At 50.3% G+C, this 18559-nt stretch overlaps 1 protein-coding gene across 1 annotated transcript in view; it reads left to right on the forward strand.

The window, feature by feature from the left end:
* ITGA9 (integrin subunit alpha 9) overlaps positions 1-18559 on the forward strand; it is a 305474-nt gene that overhangs the window by 141626 nt on the left and 145289 nt on the right. Inside the window, exon 17 of the mRNA XM_030329294.1 lies at positions 9311-9387. Coding sequence (XP_030185154.1) covers positions 9311-9387 — 77 coding nt within the window. The remainder of the gene's footprint in view (positions 1-9310; positions 9388-18559) is intronic.

The raw sequence follows: 18559 nt of genomic DNA on the forward strand, positions 1-18559 counted from the left end.
GGACCTTATCTTTCCCCTTCAGGCGGCTATACCAGTGGCTATGACAGAGACCCTGTCTTCAAACCCTGTGCACAGAGTAAAGCTTTAAAAACTGTGATGGCACTCATGCTTCCTCAGGAGGCCCCCAAAGACCTGGCTGCGGCTGGACTTCCAGGTTGCCCACTGTGTAGACAGAATGGCCCCGGAGATGTCTACACCCTTATTCCTGGAACCTGTGACTACGATAAACTACACGGCAGAGGGGACTTTGCAGGTGTAATTAAGGTTGTGGGTGCTCCTGGGCTATCCAGCTGGGCCCCATCTTTCTCCAGCTGGAGGCAGAGGAATGAGGTCAGGGAGATGGAAGAGAAGGAGTCAGATGTGAAGCATGAGAAGGACGTGACAGGCCACGGTTGGTTTTGAAGATGGAGGGGCGGTTTGAAAAGGAATGTGGGGCACCTGCAGGGGCCACGAGAGGCCCCCGGTTAGGGTCAGCAAGGAAAGCAGGACCTCAGTCTTACGGCCCCAGGGAACTGAATTCTGCCAACGACCCGAGGAAGCCCGGAAGCAGCTTGTCCCCCAGAACCTCCAGATAAGGGCCCAGCCAGGCGACACCTGGATTTTGGCCTCGTGAAACCCACAGCGGAGAAACCGGCTGAGCCCTACAGAGCTGTGAGATACGAAGTCTGTCTTCTTTTAAGTTGCCAAATTTGTGCTAATTCATATCTGCAGCGGTGGAGAATGAACGTGTCCTGCACCCCAGAGAACCCCAGGCCTTCTTTCTTCCCCTGGCTTCCCTGGGGAAGGGGCACAGTCTCTGGAGTGAGATCAGGGGCCCAGGCCCAAGCAGAGAATACTCCCAGGGCAAGTCACTTACCTCCTGAGAGCCCTGTTTAGCACCTGTCACTTGGGGTGTCATCTGCTCTGCCTCCCTGTGGGGTTCTGTGCAATCACAGGCGAGAAGCATTGAAATGGTAAGGCATTATCAGACTCTGCTCCCTCCCCTCCCCTCCGCTCCCCTCCCCTCCCCTCCCCTCCCCTTCCTCTCTGCTTGGGCTGTGTCCAGTCGCAGCTAGTCCGGGAGTAGTTTCCCTGGGTGAGACGCAGTGGCACCGTCTAAGGGCTCTGGCTGGTTCTTCACGTGGACCTCTTGTGGTCTTCATGACTGGTCCTTGGCTGTCAGGCCCAGAGATGCCCTTGCCTTAGAGGGGATGGTATGGGGATGACCTATCCAGCCGGAACCTGAGAGCTGGCTCTCCCAGCACAAGCCTCTGTCCTCCAACTCTGCTGCCACTAATCGAGTCCAGGCCGCCACCATTTCTCACCTGGACCAGGTCATTCTCTGCATACGGCCTACCGCTCCCTGCCCTCCAACTCTCCTCTGCCCTTAGAAGACTCAGGGGCACCTGGGTGGCTCGGTCAGTTAAGCATCCAACTTCAGCCCAGGTCATGATCTCGCGGTCCGTGAGGTCGAGCCCCGCGTCGGGCTCTGTGCGGATAGCTCGGAGCCTGGAGCCCGCTTCGGACTCTGCGTCTCCTTCTCTCTCTGCCCCTCCCCCACTTACGCTTGCTCTCATTCTCTCTCTTTCTCAAAAATAAATGAACATTAAAAAGAAGAAGAAGAAGGTCATCCAGACTCATATTAAGGTCCACAGACCCTGCACAGTGGGGCCCTGGCCTCTCCAGGATCATCCAATGCTAGCCCCACATCACACGCCAACCACCCCCAAACTCTCCAACCCCTTTGCTGCTTCAGGCCCTTTGCACATGCGGATACCACTTCTAGAAGGCTCTTACTGTGTCTTTCTCACAGCCCGTTCTTCACTCTTCAGGTCTCCATTTACCTGTCACCTCCTCAGAGAACCGTTCTCCAACTACCTGTATGCCCTGACTTAACTATTTGATTCCTCTATGGAACCTGTCCCAATTTATCACTACTTTGTCTAATTGCTTTTCTGTCTCCCTCACTTGAGTGGAGGCTCAAGAGGGCAGGGGTCTATTTTACCTCATCGTCTGCGGATCCCTAGTGCCTAGCACAGGGCCTGGATCGGTGGGCGCTCAGCAAACGTATCTCGGTGGACAGCCTCTGAAAGAACACAAGGCCGGGTCATCCCGCGGAGGTTGGACATCCTATCGGAGTTTCTTCACTGACACATGCAGCAAAGCTGTGTCACTTTGGAAAACGCGCTTTCTGATCTCTCTGGGGATTCCGCTCAGGCAGGAGAACATGGCGTGTGCTTTAGGGAGATTCGCCATAGTGCGTTCGTGCACGTGTGGATGTCCTTCCCAAGAAACAAGATGGAGGAAATACACCCAGTAAAAGAAGAGGCATCGCCTGCATTGAGAATACTCACTTTGTCACCTTTCAAGTGAAAAGTGAGCTGTTTTACTCCCACGTTAATTTTTAATTCTGCTGAAGCCGTAGACTTTGGGCCTCCGTTGTACTGGAAATCGTCACCATCTGTCCCCCCCACCCCTCACCCTAGACCCCTCCGCGCCTGTGTGTGTGGAAACAGAGCCCATGCCTGTGAGAACTCACTGTTTGTTCAGCCTGGACGTGAGGTAATACTTTCCCAGGTGAGGTGCCCAGCCGCGTCGAAATGCCAGCTCTGAGGTTTATTTTCGTTATCATGTGTGAAGTCTCTGCAGAACGGTGGAAAGCTGGGTGGTTCGGAGGGTGGAAGAGAGAGGGCATGTCACCGCAGACATCGGAGCCAGACAGGTGTCAGGGACCATCCAATCTCGGGGGGGCAGATTAGGCACCTGGATTCAGGGGAGCAGTTTGGCCCAGCGGAGGAGGAGAAGGGGGGGCGGTTAAAGGAAGAAGTTTCCACCCCATCCCTCTTCCAACCAGATCAGCCCCACTTTTGCAAGCATCAGCTGCTTGGCACAGCTTCTGGGCAATCTTTTCAGAAAGGGCACCGTAGTGAAACACGTGTGAAAGCCATCTACTTCAAGTGTGTGTGAGGCAGACAGGTAGTTCAGCCCCCACTGACCGCGGAAGCCTGGCTACCTCCCTGTGTCTCTGGCTTCTCCTCCAGGGTCCACCCCGAAAGCAGAGGAGAGGGGACTCCCGTCTCTCAAAGGCTGGGTTGTCCCCAGGAGTGACCTGTTCCATCTGCAAAATTTCTTCCTTGGCACTTCCTCTTTGCAACTCATGGAAGGAGCGTCTCCTGACCCTCCCAAACTCTTTGTAGGGGAAAACAGTGCTTTTTTTTTCCCCCAAATCTTCAGGCCTGTCGGGTTTTCTTTCTTCCATTCTGCCTAACGGAAAGCCTCGCCCGCAAGCCTGCGGAGTGTATATAAACGAACGAGGGCGCGTGTCCAGTGGACGGTCTCTGGCAAAGGAGGAAACGTCCACCCCTCCCTTGTTCTCTCCTACGGTGTTTGAGGAAGTCAGAGGCCAGGCATTTGCTCAGAGCTCCACCTGGGGCCCCACCGAGGTGAGGCTCTCGTGAGCGCGTGGGGATCGGTCTTACTAGCAGCCTGTCTAGTTTGAGGGTATCTTTCGCACCCCCAGCTGCCTGCCTGCATCTGGCTCCGCAGCTTTGAGAAATAACGGCTAGCATAGCCTTCCTTTGCTCTGACGGCACGAGCACCTTTATTGCCGGCTCTGTTTTCTGCCTCTGGTGACTGATTAGTAGGAACCGTTTTAAAAAATAATAAGTGAAGCCTAGAACGCAAAAGATTCCTGGGTAAACATCAAGGGTGAGAGCATTTCTGGTCCTGGGAGGCAGAAGGTCCCTAGAAGCAAGTTTATGGCTGATACTAAAAGTCAGAGGTTGGGGCGCCTGGGTGGCTCAGTCGGTTGAGCGTCCGACTCTTGATTTCGGCTTGAGTCGTACTCTCACGGTTCATGAGTTCGAGCCCCGAGTCGGGCTTGCTGCTGTCAACTCAGAGCCTGTTCGGATCCTCTGTCCCCTTGTTCTCTGCCCGCCCCCCCCACCGCCCCCGGAAATAAATAAAAATTAAAAAAAAAAACAAACCCTGAATTTGGTCAAGGACAGCCTTTAGTGACTCATGCTAAAAAAAAAAAAAAAAAAAGTCGGAGGTTGTAAGGGGACGTGAAATGTGGCCTGTAAAAGGCCACCCAGCCCCAGGCAGTCCTGGAATCCAGGTGAGTCCAGATCCCAGTTGCAGTCCCAGGTGGGCCAGCTCAGCTCTCCACTCCGTTGTTCACAGGGGTTGACCTGGACCGCGGAAAGGCTGTCTTGAGGCAGAGGGGACTGTTCTGCGAGGTGCAGGGCCATGGAGCAAACCAAAGAATGCCCTCACACAGAACTCAGCCACCTCCAGGTTTTCCGTAAAGCAAAACTCACGCTGTGTCTGTGTTTCGGAAAACCAGTAGAGTATTTGCCGTCCCGCGATTTTAAAATCTAAAAGGACAGTCAGTACAGACCCTGAGCTAGAAGGAGTTCCTCCACTTTAATTTTTTTTTTTTTAAATTTTTTTTTTTCAACGTTTATTTATTTTTGGGACAGAGAGAGACAGAGCATGAACGGGGGAGGGGCAGAGAGAGAGGGAGACACAGAATCGGAAACAGGCTCCAGGCTCTGAGCCATCAGCCCAGAGCCCGACGCGGGGCTCGAACTCCCGGACCGCGAGATCGTGACCTGACTGAAGTCAGATGCTCCACCGACTGAGCCACCCAGGCGCCCCTGTAGTTTTTATGCTTTAAAATAAAGGTCCGTGACCTTTCAAAACTAGGGCGCCAAGCCCTGTTTATTCATTCCTTTCAGAAGAAAGAGGTTTAAAATCTCAAGTCTTTTTTTTTTTTTTTAATTTTTTTTTTCAACGTTTATTTATTTTTGGGACAGAGAGAGACAGAGCACGAACGGAGGAGGGGCAGAGAGAGAGAGGGAGACACAGAATCGGAAACAGGCTCCAGGCTCTGAGCCATCAGCCCAGAGCCCGACGCGGGGCTCGAACTCCCGGACCGCGAGATCGTGACCTGGCTGAAGTCGGACGCTCAACCGACTGCGCCACCCAGGCGCCCCACCTCCACTTTAATTTTATGACGTCTTTGTCGTTCACTTGGTCCTTTGGACGAGCTATCTTTTTAGAAAGCCACTCTGTCTGTATGACCTGATTGTAAATACCAGGCAGTGAGACATCTCCCTTCTTCATCCGGGCACAGGGCTGAACAGAGAAATCTCTGGGACTACCCAGAGCCCTTGCAGTGTGTCACATTAAACACAGTGCTGGATTCTGGAAAAAGAGCCCACTGAAACGGAATCGGGAAGAGAAACCTTTTGCACTCCCGGTCATGGCATTTACACAAACAGTTTTTTAACACGGTACCAGGTGCCGCGGGTTGCAGACATGATTTACATGTGGCCAGGGCCTCCGGGAGCTTCTGTAAAACTGTGGGAGGAAGAGAAGTTCCGAAATGTTCCTCCTATCATCCAGGCAGAGACCCTTTGCAAAGCCACGTTGCCCATCAGGAAATGCCTCGCTCACATTAGCTTAAAAATAGTCTTCTTGTTTGGTCCCCTTGGGGTGGGATTTCACAAGCATGTATTCCCACCCAGTCCAGTTGTCCCAATTTTCTCAGGCCTCAGCATGGATGTGGTTGCCACAGCAACCCTGTAAACAGTATGTATCTGTGTCAATGATTATATTTATATATCTTAAAGCAAATATCACCCAAGTCCAAGAAATTGACTCTCCTGTGAACACGACAGCTGGAACAGGCGAAGAATCCTACTTCCTATTACATCAGAAGGGAAGATTTTTTTCCGGTGCAGATTTGAGTAGGAGAAATGGGCTCCCCAAGGCTGGAGCATCTAGACCAATGTCCTGTCTGAAGTCGGCCTTGGCCAGGACAGCCATTGAGCTGCCAGCCCCGAGTCACACATCCAGGGCTGCCTTGGCCTCGGTGGCCACGGCATTGGGAAGAAAGCGCTCCCAGCCCCAGCCTCTGTACTCTGGCTCAGAGAGAAATGTAACTTCAGCCGGGTTCATTGTATTTTTTTTTTTTTTTCTGGCCCGAAGGGAACGAGGAAACCAATAGCCAAATAAATATTCTAGAACAGGAGGCCACGAACTATAGCCTGCAGGCCAACTCTGGTCTGCCGCCTGCTTTTATAAATAAAGTTTTATTGAGACACGGCCACGCCTGTTTCTTTACATATTGCATATGGCTGCTTTCATGCCACTATGAATAGAGGTGCAGTAGAGACCAGGTGGCTCGCAAGGCCAAAAGTAGTTACTACATGGCCTTTACAGAAAAAGTCTGCCAACCCTGTTCGAAACGAAGCAGAGTAAGGATTTGGGGAGAAGCTGGATAAAGGATTTGAAAAAGAAAACTGTTCTCCCGAGAGACCAGGGTGAGGAAGGAGCCAACAAGGAAATCTAGTCCTTGGGGCTGAAGAGGCCACTGGGTGTCGAGTCTACAAGTCACCAAAGTCTGAGGCGGGAAACAGCTTTCTCCTGAGAGAAAGGATTTGCCTCCTTTAACCCGAGAGAAATGAGAGACGATGGCTCCTCAGATCTGTTTGTATTTTCCAGAAAGGCTTCTTCCAGGTAGAGACATTGACCCAGCTTTGCCAACCAGTAGGTGGAGGCTGGAGGGAGGCGGGAGAGACTGCATCCAAGCCGGCGGGGGATTTGTCCGATTCGAACAGCCAAGCTTGTGTTTGCCCGGAAGACTAGGGAGATGGGGGGAAAAGTGGGCAGAGGAATTTCTTCGGAGGCCCTGGTTGGCGCTGGGGTCGTTCCTGAGAGGGAAATTGGGAGTTTGGCCCATTGGCTTCACAGGGAACCTGTACGCTTTGTACTTAGTAAAGGAGAAGTAGTTTTTACTTGCTTCTGGAAACTCAGTGTTGCCAGTTGGCATTCTGAGGCTTCAGTCTGCCCCTGTTCTGTCCCGGGACATGCTTTTCAGTTCCTCAGGAAACAAAATGGTCGTTTGCCCAGAGAGACAAATCCAGGTCCAAAGTTGAATCTGAGATTCCACTTCAGCCTCCCTGCTATGTGAGGCAGGTGTTTGATCCCTCGGTCTTTACTGCTCTACCTCTAAGACAAGTGCATCCCCAGCTTGGGAGGGTCTTTGCCTAAAGCCTTGGCTTATTTTCCTTTTACGACTGTGGAAATTGAGTCCTGGCTAATGTCTAAGCTGGTACTTTATCTTCTCAGTATAGGTTGTGCTTAATTTTAGCTGGTGAGTGTAAGCGATTGCATAACGTGTGTGTATACGTGTATGTGTGTATGTAAGTATACATACCCCTGCGTGTGTATGCATATCTATCTATTTATGGAAGACTCAGGTCTTGTCTTTATTGGATGGAAATTTAGCAGCACTGGAAGACTTCAGTCAGTTTCAGTGACAGGAAGTAGAGGCAGAAGGTGCAATAGCATTGACCCAGATCGGGGCATCCACCTTTAGGCTCCCCATTTCAGGGGTCACCCCATCTCTCAGAGCACCGTGTGGTCCTCCATGTGGCACGAAGCAACTTCAACCTGCCAGGCTCTAGGGACCGGCACAGAGGTGAACAAGACCAACAGAGTCCCCGTCTTGATGAAGCATAATTTTAGCAGGGGAGATAAACAGGAAACATGTAGTGATCCAATCAACGAGTCACGACTGAGATGACCAGTAGCAGGAGAAAGTGCCCAGCATTGCCAGAGCTGACAGCGGGAGCCTGAGCTCCTGGGGAAGGGGCTCAGAGACGTGGTATTGACTTGCTCCTGGCGGGATGGGAGGACACACGGCGGGTGAACCAGGTGGAGGAACTGGGGACCCCATGACACTGGACGGACTCGTGCAGAGGAGGAGCCTGTCAGCAGGGGCAGAGCTGGCCTGAAGCTTATTCAATTGGGAGGAAAGTCCTCTTGAAGAAAAATGTGAAGTTATGAAAGAAAAAGTTAGGTGAAAGGCCTCTGTCAGGGCTTGACAGCGAGAGACCCTCAGGCTTCGGTTTCGTTAGCTTGATGGTAAAGTCACGTTTGGTGCTTTTCCCTCATTCCTGCCCTTGGAGAGCCCGCTTCTCTCGCCTGAGATATCCACGTAGCCCACATCCTCTTCGTCCTGTTCTCTCCTTGCTTGAGATGGGAAACAAAGCGCTTCTATTCAACAGTCTTCTATTGAAGTCTCCTGGAAGTCTGGCTCTCTCCCTGCCCCCAGTAGTGTCCAAAAGAACATGGGAATTTCCTTTTTTGCCCAAGCCTTCCGTGAGTTTCTCCCCCACCACAATCAAGGCAGGGAATGTTGGCTGGGGCGCTTTATTCTTCTGGAAGTTTGACACAGGAGTATGAATTTCCATAGGGCAAAATTACTGTGTCTGGTAGGTCTAGACTTTCCGCTGGCCAGCAAGTTCACCGGAGTGCGCACTGGCGTTCCGAGAGCCGCCTGGACGTACCCTGTGGGAGGGGAGCAAATCACCGGGAACCGTTTTCTGTGGTGGGGAAAAACCCAGACACGAGCAGTGACAGAGGAGAGGTTTAACAGTGAATGATTTACAACTAAAAAATGACAACAGGCTCTTCTCTCCAAAATCCAACAGTGATCAAAGCCGCTTAACAATAGTGAGCAGCGTCTGTCAGTCCGGAACACAGGGGACCTGCTGTCCGTAGATTAGACACGTATGAGAGCCGGAGAGCAGTCTGAGGGAGACATCGGCAAGCCTGCTTGTGGGCCGTAGGGGAAAGCCGTAACTCCTCCTGAAGTGCCGCTCCCCATTCCCCTGCCAACCCCCACGGGTAGGCCCAGCCCTGAACACAGCGCAGGCCCTCTGGACACACCGAGCGTTAGGCCCCGGCACTGGGTGGGGCTTTGGCCGTCGAGGCCCACTCTGGGTTAGAGGCTGCCTCCCCACCCCCGAGACACGGGAGAGGGTCCCTTTCGTCCCCCGTGTGCTGCCCTCAGCCTAATGGCGTCATTGCCTTTGACTTTGCTCTTTGAAACTAAGATGATAAAATCCCATCGCTCAGGCGGAACCCACGTCAAGCAGAGATTTTCTGCCTCCCCACTCCCCAAGACAGCGGACAGAAGACAATGACCCCGCTGTCGTCGAAGAATTCTTTACACGACCGGACTCTTACAAACTCACGTCTGAGAGCATTTAAAGATCTTCTCACAGGTGGAAAGGACACCTGCCATGTACCCGTGTTGAGGCAACCACCCGAAGAAGCATCTCCGCACACTGAGAAGTGAATCAGATAAGGAACGCGCTCCCCAGTCAAGGCCACCACCGACTGGGCTTTCTTGGAGCCTGGCTTCGTGGGCGGGGAGGGCGTGGGTAAGAGTTCCCGCCCATCTAGAAGGACGTGGTTGGCTGGTGTGTACTCCTTTGCCGTTAAATCCTGTCCTTCCTGTTCTATCTCCCCCCAGACCGTCTTCGAAAGGAATTGCCGTTCAGAGGACTGTGCCACAGACCTGCAGCTTCGGGGTCAGCTGTTGCTCTCCAGGTAACTCGGGGCTCCTCCCACGACCTCGTTCTGAGAGCTTCCAGAGTGTCTTGCCTCCAGGCCCAAAGCCAAAATGTGCCCATTTCCCCACCGAAGAGGGTCACTAGAGTTGGTGGGTGACAAGGGCGTCTTACAGCTTAAAAGAGTGTATGTTCTGCGAGCATTTTCACAATAGCTGTCATACGGATGGGATGATTCGCTTTTTGTTTTCTTTACAATTCCACATACCTCCCAATGTAGCCCATGTTTCTCATTCCTGGATCTGTGTGACGTGGGGGGGAAGGGAGGAGCTATTTTTTTATTTTTTTATTTTTATTAAAAAAAATTTTTTTTAACGTTGATTTATTTTTGAGACAGAGAGAGACAGAGCATGAACGGGGGAGGGGCAGAGAGAGACAGAGGGAGACACAGAATCTGAAACAGGCTCCAGGCTCTGAGCGGTCAGCACAGAGCCCGAAGCGGGGCTTGAACTCACGAACCGCGAGATCACGACCTGAGCCGAAGTTGGACACTTAACCGACTGAGCCACCCAGGCGCCCCAAGGAGGAGCTATTTTTTGTTGACTCGTTGTGTTAGGTTGAACCAGAAGAAACTGCCAGTATTTAATTGGGACAGTTCCTGTAATTCAACTTACTGTTATATAAAGATTCTTTAAAAAAAAAAAAAAAAAGAAAAAAACTACCCCCCCACCTCCCGCCACCCGGCACTTAACAGTGGCATTTGCTTTAACAACAGGTAAAGGTTCTATGGAGGAAGGGGGTGAAGGAGAGGGGCAGGCTGTCCTGACTCAAGTAAACAATCCGTATTGTTTCAGGCTTTCTTCCCACCATATGTGGGTCCCCAGGCAAGGGTAGACCACACAGAGGCCTTCTGTTTCCTCTTTGCCAACCTTTTATTTTAGATTTCTTGTACGACGAAGGTGCTGGTCCTGAGTCATCTGGCCACATTTCAGAGAATGGTGTCCTTTTGGGACAGTTTCTTCTGAAAGATTGTTTTAGCCTGGGGGCCAGAAAGTCTCTCCAGGTGTCTGTTACCATTTCTCACAAAGAGTCATCACTTGTGATAGTTATTCTCTAAAATGTCATACTATATCCCTTGTTTTTTTGTTTTTTGGGTTTGGTTTTCTTTTAATTTTCTTTAATGTTTATTCAGTTTTGAGAGAGAAAGAGAGAGAGAGAAAGAGAGACACCACAAGCAGGAGAGGGGCAGAGAGAGGAGACAGAGAATCTGAAGCAGGCTCCAGGCTCTGAGCTGTCAGCACAGAGCCCAAGGTGGGGCCCAAATCCACGAACCATGAGATCATGACCTGAGCCAATGTCAGATGCTCAACCGACCAAGCCACCCAGGCGTCCCTGGGTTTTGTTTTTGTTTTTGACAGAGAAAGAAAGAGTGAGGGAGGGACAGAGAGAGAAAGGGAGAGAGAATCCCAAGCAGATTCCATACCCAGTATGCAGCCCAACGTGGGGCTTGATCTCACCAGGCTGAGATCATGACCTGAGCCAAAATCAGAAGTCGCTTAACTAACTGAGCCACCCAGGCGCCTCTGTCCCGTATTTGTAACCATGAAAGTTACGTTTGGGTGAAACGTAAGAAATATCCCCTCTTGAACCTCAGTCCAACAGTGCCTCGTCTATCAGTGACGGCAGTGGAATGCTTACTTATGTTGATAAATAATCTATTAGTCATCAAAGGAAAGTAACAGTAAGATTCTTTTGTTTGCATTTATTGGGCAGAAGATGGTGTAACACCCTCCCCTCCCCCAACAATACTCCCCTAAACCACTTAAATGTTAATTCACATTACTTTTACTTAGGATAAGAATAGTGCATTAAAATGGCATGTGTTTCGCCAAGCTTAGAAGATTACTTCAAATGAATGAAATGGATATTGGAATTTTTTAGCATTAAGAAGAATTTTCTGGAAAGAGAAACCAGTTCTACAGCAAGTTCATAAATTATCAGGTCATTACTCTTAGTTTTAAATAGGTCTTCCAAAAAGTGTTTTAGGGAAAAAGTAACATGAAACAAAAATCTATGAATTTGTTTTGTCTTGAGGCAGACTGTAAATGTTGGAAATTTGTTTTGGATCAGAAAACCCTGAGCGGTGGGAAAATGTCACTTGCTCCAAGGTTAAATATTAGGTTACAGACGTCCTGATGTTCTCGCTGCCCATTAATGGATATGGGCAAATCTATCTCTGTTCAATTATGCTTTTCATGTATTAAGATAAAAACCCAAAGCTCAGGGTCAATAAGACACCTTGTGCTTAAAACTGCCTCCACTGCCCCTCCCTGGCCCCTCAGGGGTGTTGATCAGAATGAGTTCTGCTCTGTGAGCCCATTAATTGACCATTTGAGAATGACGGGTATGATGGCCAGGACCCAGCCCCCCTATGTATCAGCTAGCTACAGCCACAGAAGAATGCTGCGTAACCAAGTGTCTCCAAACTCAAGGGCTTAAAACAGCAATCATTTATTCTCATGGATCTTCAGGTCGGTGGAGGGTCAGATTCAGCTGGATCTTGACTGACTCGCCCGTGCATGTGGGGGTGAACAGAGGGGAGGTTGATCTCTGCTAGGCTCGGGTGATCCACTTTAGCTCCGCTCCATGTGTCTTTCATTGTCCTGCTGGAGCCAGTCGGCCACCCTGGGCATATTCTTCTCGTGGCAAGGTGACACTTCGGAGGGCAAGCAGAAACATGCAGTAACCCTAAGGCCTAGGCTCAGACCTGGTGTACTCTCACTTTAGCCTTATTCTGTTGGTCACAACAAGTCATATGGTCAACCCCAAAGTCAGGGGAAAGGAACATATTCTGTGCCCCTTCAGTGAGAGGAACTGCAAAGTCACACAGCAAAGGGCATAAGTATAGGGAGGGGTAAATTGGGACCCATGAGACAATCTGCTGTACCACCACATAAAGAAGAAGGCAGCTCTCCTGGGTGGCTCAGTCAGTTAAGGGTCCGACTTCGGCTTAAGTCATGATCTTGCGGTTTGTGGCTTTGAGCCCCGCATCAGGGTCTGTGCTGACAGCTCAGGGCCTGGAGCCTGCTTCGGATTCTGAGTCTCTTATAATTCCGTCATCCTCAACTCAGACATGTGACCTAGACTGGGTGGGGAGATTTTCTGGATCTCAGAAGCAGTGTCCTTGGATGAAAGGTCTAAGCCTCTCCTTAGCACGAGTTATTTCCCGGGAGGCCCCCTGGTCTCTCAAAATAGCCTTTTGTCTGGATCCCCCATTAAACCTTCATTGTATCTGGGGCCCATAGCTGTCCCCAAAAGAGTCATCAGAGAAACATTAATTGGTAATTGGATAGGGAAACATACAAAACCAAATGGTAGTTCCAATTACATTGCATTTCCCTGGACCTTCATGTAGAGCCAGGCACAAAGTGAGAGAAGGCACAGTCCATAAACTGCTGGTGGAAGCCAAGGTCTGAATTTGGTTGACAAAGGCTTAGTTGCCAGAATCAGAAACAAGCTGCTCTGGTTATCATTTCTGCCCCAGGTGGGTTGCACACCCCTTCATTGTTCAAGTCAAGAACTGGGCTCCAAGCTACAGAAATGAACAGTGTGTGTGCCCTGCTCTCCTGACATGCACAGTGTGGGTTGGAGAGGACAGCTGGGTGATGGTGGCACCACCTGGTCAGTGCTCGAAGAGAGGCAGATGGGTCATTGTAGGACCAGAGAGCAGCTTCCAAGGGGAGGAACGAAGGGAGTGAGGAGGAGGATGCAGGCATCCTGGGCAGAGGGAAAATGTGAGCAGAGGCATGGCAGTGTGGAGGGCTGATTCCCATGAGATCTGCAGGTGTCTGGAGTGAAGGAGGGGGTCAGGAGAACACAGTGAGAGATGAGGCAAGACTGAGAGAGACTGACGTGGGATGGGTCATTTTGTCCTCTCTTCCACTCAGCAAAAGCTTGGGTTTTGACTCAGCCATCCATCTCAGTTCTTAGTCCCTGGCACGGGTCCATGGGGTGACTGCCCTTTATCCAGGCACAGAATCCCCTTGGCAGCGTTGGGCTGAGAAGACATGTTTTGTTGATCTCCACCATGGTGTCTCCCCAACTATTTCAAAAGGGCAACTTGGACATGATTTTTGCATTTCATAGCGTCTCTAGAACCTGGCTCTCGTGTTCGCTGTGACCCACTGTACTGAGAAGTTGAAGCCAAGTGGTAACCGAGAAAGATCCTTCCAATGACTGGGCGGAGGGTGCAGACAAGGTGTTGTGGCTGGAAGCAGCCAAGTACCCCCCAGACTGAGGAGGCTTTATCTGGAGAGGATGGAGGGAAAGACATCTGGGAATGATTGGGTCCCCCAGAGTGGCCGGGGATCAAGCCAGGAAATGCTATCTGTGACGGGGACTCATGATGTTTTTATTTTTCTCTCTGGAGAGCATGAATTCTGGCAGGCCTGTTGTCTCTTAAAGCAATCAAACTCTTTAATTAGAGTTCACAGTCTTTAATGGTCTTGAGCCTATTTCCAAAACATGCCATTTCCAAAATGTCCAGGAATAGGGATGAAGCTGTTTAGATTGTTTCTATTAAACAGAACTGAAAACTCCATTTGTAAAATGATGCAACTGTTTTGTTTTGTCTGTCTGAATACTTACAGTACCTAAGACTATATCACGTGTGATTAAGATAAAGAAAGAGAAATATAGACTATGGCAGTTGATCTATCTGTCTATCTAGATGCATCCCATAGGAGACCAGTGGAACATTTCAGTGCCTTCTGGCTCGCCAACTGGAATAATGAAATAACTCTTAAGGGAACTGAAGAGACACAGTAAAATATTTACGAAGTTAGAAGAACCATCTAGTGGCCACATTTAATGGTCCAATGTTTGTAGCCTTAGCAATGCTATTACCACAGTGGGGGTGGGGGGGTCAGGAGCATTTCCCAGAATCCTTGCCGGGGAGACCACTGCATCCATGAAAAATCAGGCTTCAAGAGGAGGATCGCTGCACGCAGAGAGCTGTTTAGAACTTGAAACAAATTATTCTTCTCAAAAGTAGCAAAGTGGCCAGAATCAGCCATGGCACGGCAGGTAGTAGAAGTAAAGTCTACTTCTAGATAAAGGGGAAGAGACCCCTGTTTCTGGAACACCTGCCGTGCACCAGATCCTCTAGAGAGTATTTGGTATACATTAAGCACACTGTAGTGTCTTACCAGCTGTGCAACCTTGAGCAAGTTGCTTAACGTCTCTGCACCTGTGCCCTCATCTATGAAATGGGAGAAATAATAGCAATACCTTAGCAAGTTATTTTGTGTGTAATGACTTAAAACATATTTAAGTACTTCCAGAAGTACGTAGCATATAATAAGCACTGACTAAATGAGAGTTAGCATTATTGTTTCATTTACTCCTCTCCATGACACTGAGAAGTAAATAAATACTATTACACTCTTTTTAGTGGGGAGGATACAGATGCTCAGGAAAGCTAGGTTACTGGCTCAAGTCATTGAGGCTGGGAATATCTACTGTTTGCTGTTGGGGTCTGATACCACTGGCTCTGGACCAGAAGTACCATGGCTGGGGACCTTGGGGAGAGAGTCATCCCTCTGTGTGAGAAGTTCCATTCAGAAAGGAGGTGGAGGGGTTAAAGAAGCCATTTTCAAGATGGCTTCCATCCGTTCCCCGCTCATGCTTCCTCATGTGCTGTCGGACATGTGGAGCTCCGTTCAACAGCTCTTCTCCCTGGAGAGGTCCACTGCCCGTCCTGCTGGGTCAGTGGTGGTCTCTGCATTGAGTCACCCATCCTTAATCCACATAGGTTGGATTTTCCTCTCCTTGGCAGGCCTCGGATTTGACCATGAGCTCGTGGCTGTCACGTGAGCAGTTTCCTCAGTCATTATCATCATAACATCATCATCGTCGTTGTTGTTGTTATTTTATGAAAGAAGATGATTGGAGGCTGGTCAGAAACACGGAAAACGTGTGCCCTTTGCCAGAATATCAACCATGTGATTTACTGTTTCTTTTCTCTTCGCCGTCTGTCCCAGATCTGGGGGAGGTGGGGGGATGCAAAAGAAGTTTGTTAATTGGGAGCAGCTGGCTTTTGCAATGGCTGTTTCTGGAGTCTCTGGAAACAGGGATGGGTTTTTTTTTTTTTTCAAGGATGTATTCTTGAAAGAAAAATGAAATGCTCCAATGAAGAGGAGTTTTTGAATGAGTCAAAGGACTGCTCATCTTTACTGCCCTCTCTCAGAATGAGTTTGCTTTTGCTCTGATGTGGGTTCCCTAATGGAGGGCAGCAGGCGTGTCTCCCACATTTCAGGAACACAGCAAGGCTGAGTGGACATGTGGGTGGTCCTTTGGTGGGAGTTACCTAAGCAGAGGGTAGGATTTAGGCCCCTGGGAAGGTAATCAGCAGAGCCAGGCAAGCAAAGAGACATTCGCACACTGGAAGGGAGATTGAAGGATGCAGTGTCGATCCAGGGTAGATAGCTTCTACTCACCTGACAGGAGGTGACACAGTGCTGGTATATTCATTCATGTGACAAATAATACTAGAGCACTCGCTGTGGATATGCCAGGCTTGGTGGAAACAAATAGGGAAGATTCACTGTATCACAGTGCAACACCAATGTACCAGTTACTTACTGCTGTGTAACAAACAGTGCCAAAACTTCATGCCTTGGAACAACTGCCATTTCTTTATCTCCTGGTTCTGTGGGTCAGCTCTTTAGGCTGGGCTCAGCCGTTTGGGCCTGGGGGTCTCCTGGGCTCCCTCATGAATCTGCAGCCAAGGTTAGATTGGCTAGTTGCCTCTGCTTGCAGTTGGCTTATTGTTGACTGGGGTTCCGCCATTGGCCTCCACAAGGTTTCTCATCCTCTAGCAGGCTAGCCCAGGCTTATTCTTACTGTGTGGCGGGGTCTGAAATCCAGAACAGCGACGCACAAAGACTCGTGAGGTCTAGTTTCGTGGCCACATTCTGTAGGCCAAAGCGAAGCCAAAGGGCCAACGGGATTTGAGGGATGGGGACATAAACTTGACTTCCTGATGGGAGGGGCTGCAACGTCACATGACAAAGGATGTGAACAGAGGCCATCAGTCAGTTCGTCATACCCAGCTACCACTGTGGATAGTAGCTTCATCCTGCAAGGACACGCGAAGGAAAGGTGGAAAACGCTCACCCCACAGGCATTGCAGCAGAGGGGTGAAGGGACTGGGGTGTTTGACTCACAGCCATTGGTTGAGGGCTGCTCTCGGGTTGGGAGGGTAGGGACAGTTAATTCCCCGGCACTCCCAACCTGTGGCAGGCAGCAGCCTTGTCCGGCTCTAGAAAAAGACCCTTGGATACAAAGATGCAAACACTGGCAGCTGGAAGTCAGCAAGGGCATTTGGAACAGTCTGAGGGGGGCGGTAGGTGCATGGATTATGTCTGCTACACCCACTTTCTCAAAGAATCTCAGTTAATGAATTTATTCTGGAATTTCTAGCAGGAGTGTTCTACCACCTTTGACCCCCCAGGCTCCTTCCCTTCAACTTCCCGAGAATGCTTTCTTTCCATGTTTTGCCAAATACCCAACATTCTCCATTACTATGGTAACTTCCTTTCCTATTGCGTTTGTCTGTGTTCTATTCCTTTGTCTCTTCTCTTGCAAACAGAAGCAAGTATTGCCCATATGTTGCAGAGCATTTGGTTTTAGAGCAAACCCAAGAGCCAGGCACAAGGATAGGAGCTTTGTTCCCATTTTCCTGAGGACAGCAGGAAAGACAGGTAAGGGTGTGTCCATGGCACATCCGAGTGGCAGAGGATAAGACCTCTGGCCCCTCCATCATCCTGGGAGGGACCTGAGTGGAACTGGACTAAGTGTTTCTTTGGAGCCCTGACTCCGGCCCAGTCTGGGGATGAGCACAGAGGATCACCCTGTGGCTCTGAGAGGCCGTCCCCATTAAAGTGACTCAGGCAGGGCAGAAACAAGCCCAGCTCACAGGTCCTTCGTGGTTGGTGGCTTTCATGGACGTACTTGGAACCATAGGGTTTCGGGTGTAGAACAGGAAGCCGGTAGGAATTTGAGTCACTTACCTGAGGTCAAAAAGAAAGTTAAATGGCAGTGGCAGGAAAAACACCTGCTGGTAGGTTCCTGAGTCCCAGTCTAGCGTCCTAGCCATTAGACCCATGGCCTCTGTCTTTAAGTAGCCACGGCAGCTTGGGGAACCTGGCCTTGCTTTCACGCCCACTGTGCCGCACTCGCTAACCAAGTGGAAATGACTTGAGGAACTTCCTTCCTATCTCAGGGAGGACCCGATTTGTAGTTTCCTAAACGGCCTACCAGCCTCAGCGTGAGGTTGCGGACAGTGGGTCACTGATTCTTTGAGAAGGTGAACTCAGGGTCACCGCCTGAGGAACTGACCGTGTTCCCTTGTTAGGCAGATTGAAAACATGGAGGGGAGGTCACTTGGTGTTCGGCACCACCTACCCCCCCCTCCCTCCCCCCGCCCAAGAGCAGCAGAAATCTATCCCAACAAACACTAGATTTCAGGGACAGCCCTCCCCCAGCTGAGCACACATGGGGATTTTCCATCTGGATGCTGAGAGGTTGGGGAATCCAGAAAGGAGCTTACGGATCCTGCTGAAGGCAGGCTTGTGGGTGACCATGGCAACCACAGACGCTGCTGGGAAAGGGCTTGCACATAGCCCACCTCCCTCCTGAGCGACCTGGGGAGGCTGGGTCTACGTCACAGGTGTACCTAATAAAATTTTATTTGGTAGCATTTTCCTTGGCTTTCAAATACAGCCAACCGTCGGAGGTTTTATGTGGAAGCATCTTTCCCACAGGGTCCAAGTGATATGGCTGTGACTTTCCTTCTCCGTGGACATTTAAGCCACGAAAAGGAGCAGCGAAGAGAAGGTGGCAGCTAGATCCTTTGCTTCTCAAGCCGAGAGCAGACAGGCAGCCACCTGCTATTTCTGTGCTAGGACTTTTGCAGTGTGTCCTGTGACTGGGTCCGTGGTCTCTTGCCACAGGTACATGTCCCCCCCGCCCCCCGCACAACTTTTCTTGTTGCCTTGGTACACACACCCTTGGTAGCATCTTTCCCCAGTTCGTTCTGAGCCCTCTGATGTGGCCCCTGGCAAATCAGAAATTGGCCTTGCTGCTCTCCACAGAGGAAGAACCACAGACAACTGCAGCTGAGGAGGGACCATCCTTTTGCTTTGTCCCCT

The sequence above is a fragment of the Lynx canadensis genome, chromosome C2, assembly GCF_007474595.2.
Source record: "Lynx canadensis isolate LIC74 chromosome C2, mLynCan4.pri.v2, whole genome shotgun sequence".
In the NCBI taxonomy this organism is placed as follows: Eukaryota; Metazoa; Chordata; class Mammalia; order Carnivora; family Felidae; genus Lynx; species Lynx canadensis.